At 36.1% G+C, this 15816-nt stretch overlaps 1 protein-coding gene across 1 annotated transcript in view; it reads right to left on the reverse strand.

The window, feature by feature from the left end:
• Positions 1 to 15816, reverse strand: part of TMPRSS15 (transmembrane serine protease 15) — a 106367-nt gene that overhangs the window by 30752 nt on the left and 59799 nt on the right. Inside the window, exons 17-19 of the mRNA XM_006216760.3 lie at positions 15392 to 15532; positions 7017 to 7127; positions 5576 to 5708 (exon numbers count right to left, since the gene is read on the reverse strand). Of these exons, the coding sequence (XP_006216822.2) occupies positions 5576 to 5708; positions 7017 to 7127; positions 15392 to 15532 (385 nt within the window). The remainder of the gene's footprint in view (positions 1 to 5575; positions 5709 to 7016; positions 7128 to 15391; positions 15533 to 15816) is intronic.

Raw genomic sequence — 15816 nt, forward strand, 5'->3', positions numbered from 1 at the left:
CCCACCTCTGACTTTGTTTTTAATACCAGATGAAATCCAACTGCCAAACTTTGGAGACGTTTTGTACAACCTGTGTGTTTTCTACTGAAACAAGTACACAAAGGTTCAGGTTCCTTTGACATGAGACAACTACTTATCTTTAAAGACCCAGGCTTCTTTCTTTAAAGACCCAGGCTCTCTGGGCTTCACTCCGGCCAAGGTTCCAGTCTGGGTTCTACAGTGCCCCTAGTGGTCTATGATTAACATGCAGGGGGCTTATCGGAGGAGAAATAACGACATCTTTATTTTACTAACCTCTAATTGAAACATAGTCTTTCCTTCTAACCACAATATTAGCAACACCTATAATTTTGCAACCCAAACAAATGACAGAAATCTTCAGGTCACACTGCAGTTACTGCATACATCAAAAGTATCACTTATTCTCATCTTGGATTAGAGTAATCATGAGAATCACTGGTATATCGTATTTATTATCTTAATAAAGAAATATATAATACCATACTGTATTTTTAATAATTTGATAACTTTTTTCAATGTAATGAATTTCCTTTTGCCATTATGTCTATTTTACTTTACGCCCTTAAAAATATGAACCTAAGAAGAGGTTGGTAAGTTTCACCAGACTGCCAAAAGGGTCCATGACACACAGAAGAAGATTAAGGACACCCACCCTGACGGCGGTTCTCAAACTTTACCCAGCAACCGAATCGCCTGACAGGCTTGTTCAAACACAGATTGCTGCTCCCTGTTCTAGACTTTCTGATGAGTGGGTCTGAAGTGGGGTTCCAGCATGAGATCTGTATACATGCATCCCAGGTGTTGCAGATGCGGAAATTTAGTTCTAAAATCACACAGTGGGAACCACTGACCTAGACTGCTCCGAGTCTGAATGTCTGGGACCACGGCCAGGTGGCTCTAACGTATCACCAGGTTTGGGAGCTGCCGGTCTAGTTCCTGGGTTACAAGTCAGTGGCTGTCTTATTTTCACTCCCTTGCTCATAGCAAATATAATTACCCAACCACTGTGCTTTCCCCAACCCTGTTAGATAATAAGCCTATTAAAGATTACTCTTAGGAAGTTATACGATGACTGTAGTTTGCTATTAATTATTTTCTCTTTACTTATTCTTAATTAATGCATTTCTAATTCCGAAACAGGAAAAAAAAGTCAGAGTTATACATTGTAATTCAGGCAAACGATGAGCTGCTTAGCTTGGCCAGTTAAACCAAGTAAAATTAAATTTTTTTTCCCACAATCTTGCCCACAGCTGCCCCTGCCCCACCAGCCCACTGCCTTACCCATCCCTCCCCAGGAACATAGCTAAGAATAAAATTAGAATTTCCTTTTTGTGTTGAACTTATAAATTAAAAAACTAAAGATAACAGAAAATATTATTTACCTATTTTTGTGTCACGATAGCAAATAAAATCATTCAGAATTGAAGGTCATTGTTATATTTTTTTCTCCTAATTCCTATACCTTTGTTGTTTTGTTAAGGCTTTGCCCACATAGTTGAAAAGCTGGGGACACTGACAGAAAATATGAACAAGAACGTAATTTGTCCACCAATTTCTTAAACTCATTGGAAGTACAGGTTCCATTTTACAGTTTCCCAGAGAACTATTTTCAGTGCTGAATTGTGAATCCAACTCTGTGGTGGTGCTCATACAGGAAGTTAAATTATCATGCTCTATTTATTTGTAAGACTAATTAAAAAAAATTTTACCCCTTACCCTCCATCCTCCACCAACATTTTCAAAACACCTCAGGAATGGAAGAACCTTGAGGGAATTCCATTTCTTGTTTTGGGTTTCAGAACGAGAGACTCAGTGTGATGTTTCTGGTATCTGAACTGAAGATACCTAGCACAGGATTATCATGGGACTTAAACAAGAGCACCAGCTCCTTATAGCACTGCCTGATGGGGTACATATATCTAGCTCTATTTTTTTTTAAAAAAACATTAGTATTTCTTAAATTTTGTGCAGCTGTACAGACCTGATGACTTCTGGCTTTTATTGGCTTAGCGGGGCAAATCAACCGCATAGGTCATTTACTGGGTTAGTAACAGGGTGGTGTGCTTTCCTAGGAAATCTCATTTTAAAAATCACTACTCTAAGTTTCCTTAACGATTATTTCTGCATCAGAATAAAATGTTTTCTTTCATACTTTGATCAGAGACATGAAAATGTTATTCAAAGTGCCTTCTACTTATGCATGCTGTAAGTGGCAGGGAATGAAAATGTTTCATTTAAAAAAGGGAAGGCTGATGAAATCTGCCTCATATGATTTACCAGAATCTGTGGGGAACTGCATTTTGTGCCCTATCTGCATAAATAATCTTGAGAGACTCCAGTGCCTTTTTAATAAATCGACTTCTAAATTACTTTCCACTGTACCAAACACATCATTTTAAACTCGCTAAGTTTTCTTTTGGTTACCATGCACCAGTCTAGGCAAATTCTCATTAAGGCTATAACTTTCTTTCAATTACTAGAGCTCTGTGGAGACCATGTAATAAGTGCAGGCCCACAGATTAAAGTCTTTGCGGAGATTACCTGACTCATTTCTGAAGAAAGCAAGCGCCTGACCTTTATCAAAAATACTGTATCGAAGGCAGTGGGATGTACTACTAGCTTTACACCCAGTAAAAAATTTAGCTCTGTGTCCCGGTCTCCATCTGGAAGGACTGTGATTCATAAGAAATAAGGTCAGTAAACTAGAGAGCAAAATCTGGCTGCGGGGAAAAACATGTAAATAGATCATATACAGCTGTGTGGAACTGGCTGTCATCCACACGGTGCAAGCCACTGGACTAGCCATTGTCTTAGAGAGCCTTCCCTGACATGCACAAATTGCATATAGGTTCTCCTTTAGCACATTGTAGTTATCACATTATATTGCAATTATCTACTGATGTGACTATCTGTACCACATAAGCATTTAAAGCCAAAACCATGTCTTATTTATCTGAAGAATAGATAGAATATGACTGCCAATGCTTTGATTTCTGACCTGGGAGTAATCAAAATCATATATTTATATTAGAAACTGTTAATAAAATTAAATACTTCCTTTCTAATATCTTCTCTCACATAACGGGAGTCAACAGCATGCTATCATATTTTATTTTTATTCAAATGCATTAAAAAACATTTCTGCCAAAGAAGACATTGATCATTTTGATCTTTGTAAATGGTTCATCTTAACCCCATACGTCCTCTAGGGAACAGCTTGGTTAAGGCTCACACACCACAATGGGAAGTGTGCCTGTGTTTCTAATCACATAGTGATTGCTTAGGAAGGTGATGAACTGGACCACAGGCTCCTGTGCAGGAAGAGCCCAGTCACCCAGGGCATTTGGATTCATCAGCTGGGACACAAGGTCAACTAACCAGTCTCCTCAGCCTAAACTTTACTAAGTTCCTGAGTTTGTAAAATAGCTCCTCAGTTTTACTGGCAGATTTAGAAGGGGAAAGAAATGACTTTGGAGGGCCACAGCTGTATGAACTCGCTACTGAACTAAAGTCAACATTAAGGTAGGAACCTGGAATTCGTCCACCTACCCAGCACTTTACTTGAAGTGAGGATAAACAACTGTCCGTTTCAGTGTTGTGTGGATTCTTCAGCAAAAGACGATATTCTCCCTAGGTCCTACCTTCCTCCAAGACTCTCTGTGTCCCAAAGCCCCCCACGTTGAAAGGGTTTTTGGTAGATCACAAACTGCAATGTGTGATTAGAAGGATAAATATATATAAAGTGCAGGGAGTTTCCGACTAATACACCTAAACCAAATTGATGACGATTTACATACTGGATGACGAAACTCACTTCCTCCCTTGGATCTTGATAGGAATTGCCTTTCTGATGAGGCTGACATCACTTGGATGAGACTCGGAGCTGGGGACTTCCTGTTCTGAATGGGTAACATTAAGGAGGTAAAGGGAGTCGAAAGCTCTCAATCCAATTGCAGGAAGTTATGGAGAATTTCTGATACTCCGACTGGGACCTCAACAAATTTTCTTATTGTAAAATATCTGTATGTGGTGGTTAGGTACTATCTTGGCATTAGTAATCAATTTAACTCTCCCAGTCTACTGGGAATTAAACAGCTATTATGGTGACACCAGGACCTAACCACTGCACTAACATTAATTTTAGTGGAAAAATAATGTTTTGGGTTGAAAAAAAAAAACCACTTTGAAACACTTCACTAATGTTATTTCTAGTGGAACATAGGTTTGGGGTTAGAAAATAAACATTTTGAAATCAATTTTTAAAATTCTGTGTATAGCATGAAGACTGTTATATGAATTATTAATCAGAGAGAGGTCCCCTGATGAGGAAAGCTATTAAGTTTGATTTTGATGAACCAAGAATATTTGAGATAAACTGGGAAATGCTGGGGGCATGTGTGCATGTGGGCTTAAGTTATTTTCCTTTGTAATTTTATGTAATCTTTTAAAATAATTTAGAAAATCATCCTCCAGTTCAGGACAGAAAGGAAATTATAATGATTTGTAACTGACAAATATATAAATGTATACTTTTAACATATATTTAGTTAGATATATATATTTATACATATATATATTTTATATAACAAATAATTTAGTACTTCAACAGATTATTTAGCACCTGTATTTTGAGACAAAGATAAGTCTAGATATTAGCAATGCAACAATGATAAAATAGACATGGTTCTTACATTCATAGACTTTGTAGTTGACTATGACAGGCCAGCCTGGTAACGATACAGTGCTATAAGTGATAAACTTTCACATGTGACCGCGTTTGGTTAGATCTCCGAAATCATGAATAACGAAGGGTCAGAATGATGAATTAGAGTGGATTGATTATACAACTTAAAAGAAGTAAATCCTCACTACTTACTGCCTCCCATTTTTCATCTTATCACTTTTGAGACTGATGGGAAGGTAAAAAAATGAATATGGTGAACTTATATATTTGATGTAATATATTATGACGTTAAATTGGCAGGTATAATAAGGTTTTGGTGAGTCAATAATATGCAATTATCACTTGCATCACCTTTCTTGGGAAAGTCTTGCAATTTTGCATATGCTTTCTCACAACAATTATACTGCTACAAATTTCCCAAAAGAACTATTATAAACATGTTGCGAAGATACAGCAAAAGCATATTCTCTAAAGTACACTTGCAATTAGTTATATATATATTACACCATATAGCAGAAAATGGAATATTTCATTTTCTTAAAAATGATAATCTATAGAAAATATTTAATGCTATGAGAAATGTTCATGTGTAAGTAGGCTAAAAAACAGAGTATAATATGATATTTTGTGTAATTTTATAATATATGATTACTATATCATTGTATTTATGTAATATTTATAAAAAGGCTATTAACTCTGGTTGTTTTTTGAGAATGGGGTTAAGCTAGATTTTTTATTTTCTTTCTTTTGAGTATGTGTATTTTCTAAATTGATAGTTTTCAGAAATTTTAAATTTCTTAATAAACTCACTTTAAGACCCATAAAAAAGCTTGAGAACAATTTAGAAGAGAGCAGAGTAGAATGACTTACCCTAGTCCCAGCAGCTGACAAACATCATCTGAGATCTGGGTGGTCCAGTTCTCAGCACAAGCTACATGCCATGCGCTCTGGATTCTGAATTGCACCAAACCACTGTTGTTTGTTGTACCATTGAAAAGACGCACTAAAGAGATTAGATCAAGACAGAGTCATATTGACCTAAGTTGATAAAAGTAAAAAATGACTCTAACCTAAACATGCAATGTTCTTAACATTTAGAGTTTAGAGACTGGTTGTATTTTTTATTAAGGGTATATTGGAAGTCTTAAGTTGAAAAATACAAATTTGGTAGACTGAATTTTGCTCTTTCATATCAGTATAAAAATGGAAAGGGCAGAGATATGCAATACAGCAAATAAAAAGAAAGTACATCTTTTCTGAAGAGCATAGCTTGTAAGCTTAGTCTTTAAAAGAAGGAAAACTCAATTTTAGCGATAACTTTAGGCATTTTTTTTTCTACCTCTTTCCCCAGAAACTATTTTCTTTGGTCTGGTTCTTTTGCTATTTGTTTTCCATCATCCTCCCTTCCATCTTACATCTGTTTTGGATAGAGTGTTAAGGCCAGGTAGGGACTGGGCCAAGCTAAGCTGGCTCATCAGACAGTTAAAACATCACCAACAGTAGTTTTATCCACAGACACCATATTGTAATTCTGTAAGTGAGCGTTAACTGTTTACTTGTTTTTCTTATAAAAAGAGGAAAAGCATTGACTTTAGAATTAGACAGACTTAGGTTGAAAACACAGCTCTAGCCCATACTAGGTGTTTATAGGGAACTTTGGAAGCCACTTAACCTCTCCAAGCCTCAACCTTCCCATGGCTGAGGTAGAATTAATTCTAACTTTGTTAAGATCGTTTGACAGCACTCAGTTATAGTGTGTGGCACATAATAAGTTGCATTAAATATTTTCTTTGAAATAAAAGTAGGATGGAGTAAAACTAGCCATTTCTCATAATGTTATAGAGATTTGGAGTAGGGCTGAACCGAAGACTCAAGGCAGGAGGAGTAGTAGATACTGAAGAATCAAGAATGCAAAGGATTAAGTCTAAGAATGTGAGTTATCAATGAGCATAAGGGTGCCTCTGTATGTAGGCAACATACAGAATAGAACAGTTAATAAGAATGGTGCTAATGTGCCTGGTGTGGGCTGTTGTCTCTCTGTGATGTTTCATGCTTTCTTCCTGCACATGGGTTGTCCTCGACTTAAAGTTACTAAAAGTCATCAAATTTAAACAAACAAAAACAAAGGTTCACATGTTAACTTTCCTTTTAACCAGGATGGAGATAGAGGTGCTGAAATCACCAGGAGATCATAACCCAAAAGTACCAAAATCTGCCCTAATAATTACAGGACTAATCTTCCTTTCATATTTGTAGAATCCAACTGTAGAGGTTAATGGATAAACAGTATTTTCTTAAAAAGAAAACGTACCACAATGTGCTTCATCTGACCCATCCTTACAGTGTGGAAACCCGTCACAGAGATTTACCAGTGGAACACACTCTCCATCTTTACACTGAAAGTTGTCCTCCTTGCAAGGCTCTGTGGGGGAAATAATACGCATTGTATAGGATAAAGAAATGACAAATAGGCAATTCTGGAGTACCCATCCCACTTCTGCTCCTTTAAACCCCAGTTCTTTGCCACAGCGCAAAGTTAAGCTGGCTTTGATACCGAATACGATTACATACTTAATTGCTCAGAATACTTCCGCAGAAGTCCTGTCAAAGCCAGAGATGTGGCTTGAGAAAGAAGAGTGTGACTTAAAATTTAAGCAGCTCCTTTGAGGCAGGGTATGGCTTTGGTCCCATCCCTCTCTCACAATCTCTGCTAGTCTCTCTTCAATAAAACGTCTCCAACCCAAATGAACATACAGATGACAACCACTGGAATGTTATCCAAGCATAAAGAGACCTCTTGGTTTAACTGTCCAAAGGATACCTCCACACCATTACTATACAGAAATGTAGAAGTTGCTATTTGGAGGGACCAAAGTTGGACCCAGCTGGAAACAGTGAGCTGAATTAAAGCATGGTCAGGCAGGAAAAAGTAGTCTAAAGAAATGGGATCTGTAGCAACAGTGACTTGAAAGGAAACAGGGATGCAGTTCCAAATTAGTAGGACAAGGCTGGAGTCATGGCAATGTGCTTGCACATGAAGACACAGAAGGAAAATGAAGAGGCTGGACAAGGAAGGAACTGAGTAGATCTGGTGGTTCTTGCCAGAGGTTGAGTTGTGCCAAAAGAGGCCTACTTGAAATACACATATTCATTGCTTAAAGGGAGTGAGAACTATGTTTCCTGGATATGTTTGTTCATTCTTAAAGACGTGTGCCCTGGGACAGCCCTAGTTTCCCTGGAGGAGAAGGATTTGCTTCCCTCAAGTTGTTTTCTGATTACGGCCTGGGAGGGACATCTACGTGCTGACACTGGGATCTCTGTTGAGGGCAACATGGGATTTGAGTCCCCTGGGAAAGGAAATGGTAGTTGGATATGGAGAAGCTTAAAGTTTCTTCCCCTAAGTGGCACATGGACAATAATAACGGGGAAGCAAAAGCAATTGAAAAAAAAAAAAGGAACAGGGAAACCTGTATTTTAAAAACTATTAGTGAATATTAATCGTTAACTACTACACTGCTTTCATGAATACACAATTCAAGTGAAAATGGTTTCCAAAACAAATGGTACTCGTCTCCATAGAGACTTTCTCAATTTATGGTGACCAAATGTAATGGTGCTTGTAAGGAATCATTTCTGTTGTTTTAGAATCTAGGTGGTTGTCCCAAATCTGGGGGCACTGACAAATACTGTTATGTTTTAAAGAGAGGTACTAAATGTAGCCATACTAATACTTCAAAAAATTACCAAAACTAGTCCGGCAACTATAAGTTTCCAGCTATCACTTTTTTTTCCAGCTATTATAAAAACGATTAGAGTTTTTTCTTAAAAAAGCCTACATAGGAAACTTAAGGAGGAGTGTTTTCATGCGGAAGATGGGAGGAAGGGGCCATCCAGCAAAGCAAGTGAGGGATGCCCCAGGAGAACCAATTCTAGGCTCTCTGAAAGAACCCAACTGGGTTGCCTTAAAGAAGTGAGGCCGTACTCTCACTCCCCAGTTGAACATTTATTACCTTGCAGAGGCATAAGGACTTCCACTTACACAGGGCTAGTACAGGCACTTTCAGACTTTTCTTTTCAACTGTGGCTGCAGTAAAAAATATATTTTAAATCACACTCCAGGGTACACAGCAATGTGTATATGTATGTGTGTGTAAGTGTGCATGCGTGTGTAACTAAATTAAAATTTACTCTTATTTTGTTTTATTATTTCTATTCTATTCTATTCCATTCATTCTATCCCATTTCATTGTATCCAATTCCATCCATTCTGTTCCATAACAAGAATGCTGGGCAAAATCCAGTAAGTTGATTTCATGATATACTTTTTAAAAAATACCAGACTAAACTGAAGTGAAGTGAAAAATTTTGTGTGAGGTGGTGACTTTAGTTTCCTTAAGTTTGGGGACAGATAGCTATATAAATAAAGATTTGTATTCACATCCTGTGCAATGAATTTAAAAGTCAGAGATTTTGCTGGAACTTTCCTTGATGGTAGTTAGGTCTAGGAGAGAAGGGGGCAGTAGAGACAACCTACATTTTCTCCATGTCCAGGGCCACGCGTGAGTTTCCTTTCGGCCATGTGGACGCTTGGAAAGATAATGGAGTGACAGCTGCCTGTCAGGACAAGCTGGCTCCAGGATAAAGAAGTGCAGGAATGGAGGCTGGCGAGTGGGGATTAGGAACTAAGCAGAGTTATAAGACATCATAAGGGGAAGCAGTGTACTACCCGTGCGCATGGTGTGGGAGTCCTGGGGAAGGGGGACAGGAACACTCAAAGGAACATGTAACTCTGTTCTGCACATGAGTTGGCATTTGGCCAGGAACACTGTTAGCCAAGAGAAAACTACAGTGGTGACAGATTTTTCCTGTTGGCCTTTCTCCCAAAACTGAAGCAATGGGAAGATGGAAAGGAAAGAAAGTGGGAGAGAAGTTAAAGACAGTATTTTCACTCTCCTCTACCTTCAATTTTCGGGCCATGATTTGTGCCTGAGTTGGGAGATTTGGGGACAAAAAAAAAACAAGCTTTGAATTAGATGATATTAAAGTTTTGGTGCTATATTTGACTGTACATTTTAATGCCTAAGAGAGAGTCTTAATTACCCGGTTAAGAAAATTGCATAACCTGGAAAAGTGAAGAGATCTGCCTGAAATATCCAGGAGCAAAAAGAGAGGTTTAGAATAAAGTAGAAGGAGGAAAATAAAGCTTTTTCTGTTTATATTCTCATTAAGTCCATTCTTCAAATTGAATATGCAGTTTACTAGCTGTAACACCCATATACCTTGTTTCATCATCTTTGTATGCCCAGGACTTAACATAATGCCCGGGACACAGTAGAAAATCAGTAGATATTTGTTAGCTGTTAAGTGAATTAATTTATGTTAAATGAGTGGTATGCCTCAAAAATCAGTATGAACCTTAGTAATAAAGTTGACACAATATAAAGAAATCTTTAAAAGTACGATTTCAAAAAATCTATTTTTAAATAAGGCAGTTGACTGATGGTAACCCAATTAATTTGAAAAATAAGAATGGATTCTATGACTTATGAAGAAAAAATTTTCTTATTTGAACTTGAATGGTAGTTAAAACATAAGCTGTGGAATTATATGATCTTGGTTTGATCTGTAATTTAGCCGTTTTCTTTTTATTTATTCTTGATCATGGGCAAATAAATTAATCTTTCAGAGATTCAATTCCCTTGACTGTCAAATAAGAAAAAATACTACTTATGTCTTAGGTATATCATAAGAATAAATTTTAAAAAATTAAATGTATTTAGTATACCAATATGAATACACTGAATGCAGAATAAATTTTATCTATAGCAGCAAAATTAGTAAAAAATCTTCCTTTTCATTAATATTTTGAAGTTGCCATTCTTTTTTCCAAATGCCTGTTGTGCAATTTTCTCCTCCAGATAACACAAGAAATCACACCTAATCCTTTCTTCTGGGTATCTTACAACAGTAATTGGAGCTATTTGTATACATTACTGTAAACTTTGATAACGTCTATATTTTTTCATTCTTACCAAGTTTAAATAACTTTAATAAAAAAATACTTTAAGCAAGGCATGGCTGGCCTAGTTGTTTCCATAAATCTTTACCCGATGAAAGAAGCAGGTTACATATATCAAATATAATGCTATTAGGGAGACTCTTGCAAATGTAATTACCAATTTATTTCACAAATGCATATTTTTAAACCAGATTAGAAAGATGATAAATGGGCACATATTCTACAGGCAAGCATTAATGCTTTAACTGACTTTATATTTTAATTTTTCTAGTATTAATTTTCATTTAGAAAACAGGAATACTTAAAACTAGGTATACATGTGTTTAAATTTACGTATTTATTTTAACTCTATATTTAATATATATTATGAAGGTCAACAGACTAATTATGTATCCATAATCAAATACTTTAATATACTTATAGAATGTTAGTCACCACCAATTATTTTTAAATTATCCCATTACTTTGTTTTCATAGTTTGTTAAAATCATTATGTAAAAATGAGTTTTTAATGCCAATAATTTAATCATAGATAAATTTATTAATAATTTTACTTTTTTACTAGTATAACCAAGCTACATTTAATTGGAAAAGCACATATCCATCGAATGAAAATTTAAATATTTGAATAAAAATATGAATGGAAACATGTAAATATCTGAAAACTAATTCATTTTTGTGCTCTAGCCAATGTGATTAGGGTTATCACCTATGAACATCAAAAAATGAGCCTATTTCTCTAAGATGAATGTATTGGATAAAAAAATGCTGAATGGGGCAAAATAATCACTTTTCTTAACTGAATAAAAATGTCAAATTCTGAGAAGTGTAAATAAACTCTCTCAAAATTTTCCTTTCCATACATGAACTGGATTCTGATTTTTTGCGACATATAACGGCTCAGCTTCATTAAGCAAACTTTAATCCAAAAGTTTAACTCTCTGTGGCCTCTGATGTCTTATTTCTGATCATTTTGTGCCCATGGTGAGAGCAAGGGAAAGAAATATTGCTAAGAATTGAATTTCCTCATCTCCTTTTTATGAAGTCTCCCATAGCCCTGCCTCATTTAGTCAGCATATGCTTGGTTTGAAATGGAACTGAATTGATCTCTAAGGCACATGCCACTCAATCTGGGGAGGGCTCCAAACCCCTAAATGTAATCAGCCGCCTCTTCCACAGTTGCCTGATAAGCACAATTGAATTCCAAATTAAGACTCTGAGATTCAGAAAAGTGCAATACGGGGACATGTATAGGAGAATGATCTTAATAAATCTATATTTCATATACCTTAGTGTAAATAAAATGTTAAAAATTAGATAAAGAAAGGAGATACAAAAATACATTATACAATAGACATATATTTCAACTGAGTGCTTTGGAAGGTGTCCCCAAAGTATCTCAGAAGATAAATAAAGCACGTAAATGCTGAAAATGGATGCTGTGCCTTTTATGCTTTTTTCTCCTAAAATCACCAGCAAAGCAGAGCACCAATATAAACAGATCTGTGTGCTTAATCTCTCTGTTACCAGCGTGATTATCTTCCACTGCCAACTCCCTGGTTCTGTAATAGCTTTTCAGCCTTTTGGTGTAAAAATCTCCCTGGGAGAAGACTGTGCCGATGATGACTCAATCACTCTATTTTCTATTCCCCCTGCAGCATCTGTCCCGTGTCCAAGAGGAACACGAAACCGCATTCCCAGTGTATTCAGCACACAGTGATGGTCATTGAAGACTCCATTCTAGCTTCAGTCAAGGGAATTTTCTCTGAATGATTTATGCTTAAATACCAATCACAGTAACTAAAATCTACCTGAAGGGCAAACCAATCTAAACATCTACACCATAAATCACCTATTTTGTGTTGGAAGCCATAGATTAAGCTCTTTTATCTTCTATCTTGAATAGAAATTGCTTGTACTAATTTTCAAAATGCTTAGCATACTTGTCTTATTAAAGCCAGTAACTGTATTATTTTTGATGGGAGAGATGTTGCCACCTTCTTTTCCACGATCTATTCTCTTTCCACCTCTTTCATCCCTCCTCATTTACTATTTAAAACATTGCTTTAAAGACCTACTACTTCTCTAAAATTTCATTTCAAAATGCTTTCACTTTTGCAGATGGTGGAAGGCTCAATCATTATTTCAGTAGTTTGGATTCGTGAATAAATTCACTCCCTTATTGGTTAGAGCTCTTAGTTTTTTATCTCATTAGTTCAGACGGTTTTTCTATTCATCTCCATTTCTTTAAAAATATAGTACTTCTTTCAAAAATTCCTTGCACGAAATTCTCGGAAAGCAAGTTGGGAGCCCCTTCCCTCCTAGAGAATTGCTGTTATGTATTTTCTTGCTCTATTTTAAGCTGCTTTATAGAACAGAGCACAGAATTCTATTGCATTCAAATACAAGGGATATTAATGCCTATACATTTTTTTTTTTACTGTGGAAGTTTCTTCTCAAAAATTTAGAAATACCACTCCATTGTTTTTAAATATTCATCAGAAAATGACTAAAATATAAACCTGGACTGATTTTTAACATCGTTGAAAGGTGATTCTATTTATTTTCCTTAAAAATGTGCTGAAAAACTTTCCTATGGAAATTTTAAATTTCAAATAGGAAATGTTATAACACTGATTTCTGCTTGTAAATTTTTTTACAATAAACAATAAGACTGTATCATTTTTCAGTCACTTTAATCTGGTCTAGAAAGTATATAGTTTTTTTCCCCCACTATACCTTTCAATGTTAGTTTTGATGGGTTCTTTTCCTTTTGAATGACTATCATTTTCAACTTGTGGGTTGGTGTTATTTCCTGCATGTCCATCACAGACTCACACATTTTTCTGTCTCTTTATATATAGTTTTAGCATTCTTGATCATGCTTTTGTGCAACATTTTTGTGAAAATGTGGTATTTTGGTGCCAGAGACTTTGAATCAGTGTGCAGTTGACCAAAAAACCATGCAGTTTCCACTGTTAACAAAAAACTCTGATCAAATCAGAAAAAATAATGTAGTAGTGGTAGAATTTCAATAAGAAATTCCTCTGCCCATAGATGAACATAGGGATAGAATTAGTAACTCAATTCAAAATGGTAGTCTCAAAATTGTCTTGATTAACATTTTCCAAGGCAGTGATTAACTTTTCTTCTATGTTTCTGATTTTATATACATTATATATGTTACCCATTATGTTTATACACATATATACATAAGTACATAATATCCAGTGATATTTTCATGTCAATATATTTCCTTTTGTGCTGCTTTGAAAAATAATTATAAATGTAATTTAAAAACAAATAATTTAATTTATAAATTAAGATAATTTTAAATCATATTTTCTACATTTTCTCCTTTTTCATGTACTCTGTTTTGAGATAAATTCTAATTGTCTGTCAATCTCAAAGTCTTTATTACTTTTCTTTCGTGCTGTAAATTTTTTCATAGGCCTTCATAGTTTTGTTTGCTTATTTCACTGATTTTTTGATTGATTCATGTCAATGTTGCTCATAAATCATAAGTAGCTGCTTCTAAGACCAATCACAAAATCCAGAAGAACAGGAAGTTGGTTAGGCTACCATTTACTCCCACCTAAGTAGCTTGGATAATAACAATTCTTATGACTTATTTTCAGGGCCAGAGGGTAGATAAGCTACAGGTCAACTTCCATTTGTAGCAAAGCTGAAAGTGTACAATTTTCTGGGATGGAATCTAAGGCCTGGGCCAGTGGTGAGTGGAGGAACAGATATTTGCACAGATAAATCTGGGATTAGATAATAGGCCAGATGAAGATCAATGCTCCAATCCTACCTCTTTTCTAGACATTCTGGCTAAAGACAAACTGATCACAATCTCCTATGGAAGGGAAAGGTCAACATAGGAGGAATGTGTGTTCTGTTTACCTGACATATTTGTACCTAGAGAGAACCACTAAGTTGTGGGACAGAAGCATTTAAAATCATCATAATCCAAGTGAAGCAGTAAGCTATAAAAATTCTCTGCAGACTGTTGAATACAGAGTAGCTTCGTATCTTGCATATTTAAATGAAAAGACACACACACACACACACACACATATATATAATCTCCATGGTGAGCAGGCAGGCCACCATTTTGTTTTTCCTACTGATTTTGTTATGGATATTATAAAATTACAGGGTAAGAAGGTTGTGCATCCCAGCAAATATCAGCATCAAATTCCTCATCCTCCACAGCAGTGTCTTTACATGGCTTGTTTCCAAGAAGTTAATGATGTTAATTTCTTACTTGGACGTTGTTGGCATCCAAACAGCTCACTTGCCTGTCTCCCTGCTGTTCTCTCAAGACGTTCTTGGCAAAAGGATCATGACAGCCAATCCTCCTTCCTTACAGTGCCAAGAACCTCTCTCTACAGTTTAAAATGCCCCTCTGCAAGGAACAAAATGCACAACTCTTGCCACACCAGAGAAGTGCAAATAGGTCTGCTGAAAAAGCAGTGTGGATTGCTGCTTTGAACAAAATCAGGTAGTGGTTAAAGAGGTTGAAAGGAAGGAAGAAAATCTCTTTTAAGATGAGGAATAATGAATGAGTGCACTAGCATGCAAACATTGAAATTAAGTCCTGTATGTTTGGATGGTTTTGCTCCAAAAGTTTCAAGACAACATGCAATCCTGAGTGCACTTACCAGGAATCCCCAAGTGATACCCAGTGGTGAAATTTGCTTCAAATCCTCCCTTTGCCAACTCTTCATCTGTGATAAAAAGAACAGTCATCCTGTTGGTGGTTGAGAACACATCCTTTACTGGACCAGGCCCTGTGTACACAGCTGCTCCAAAGGAAAACGAGATAATTAGTGAGACAATTCTTCAACTCGAAGAAAATAGATCCTTTTCCTCAATTGTCTTCCAGACGTATGCAACGTGCAGCATGGCTCGCTCCAGAATAGCCACATGTAAGTGAGTGTGTACATTCTTTTACATTTTAGACACTGCTTCTAGGAAAGCCGACTTCCCCAATGACTTTTTCTAGTGTTAATTAAGGTTTCTATATCTCTATGATTTAACAATGAAGGACTCACAATATTGTCTGGCTTAGCACCACTGTTCAAAG

Source organism: Vicugna pacos, chromosome 1, assembly GCF_048564905.1.
Source record: "Vicugna pacos chromosome 1, VicPac4, whole genome shotgun sequence".
In the NCBI taxonomy this organism is placed as follows: Eukaryota; Metazoa; Chordata; class Mammalia; order Artiodactyla; family Camelidae; genus Vicugna; species Vicugna pacos.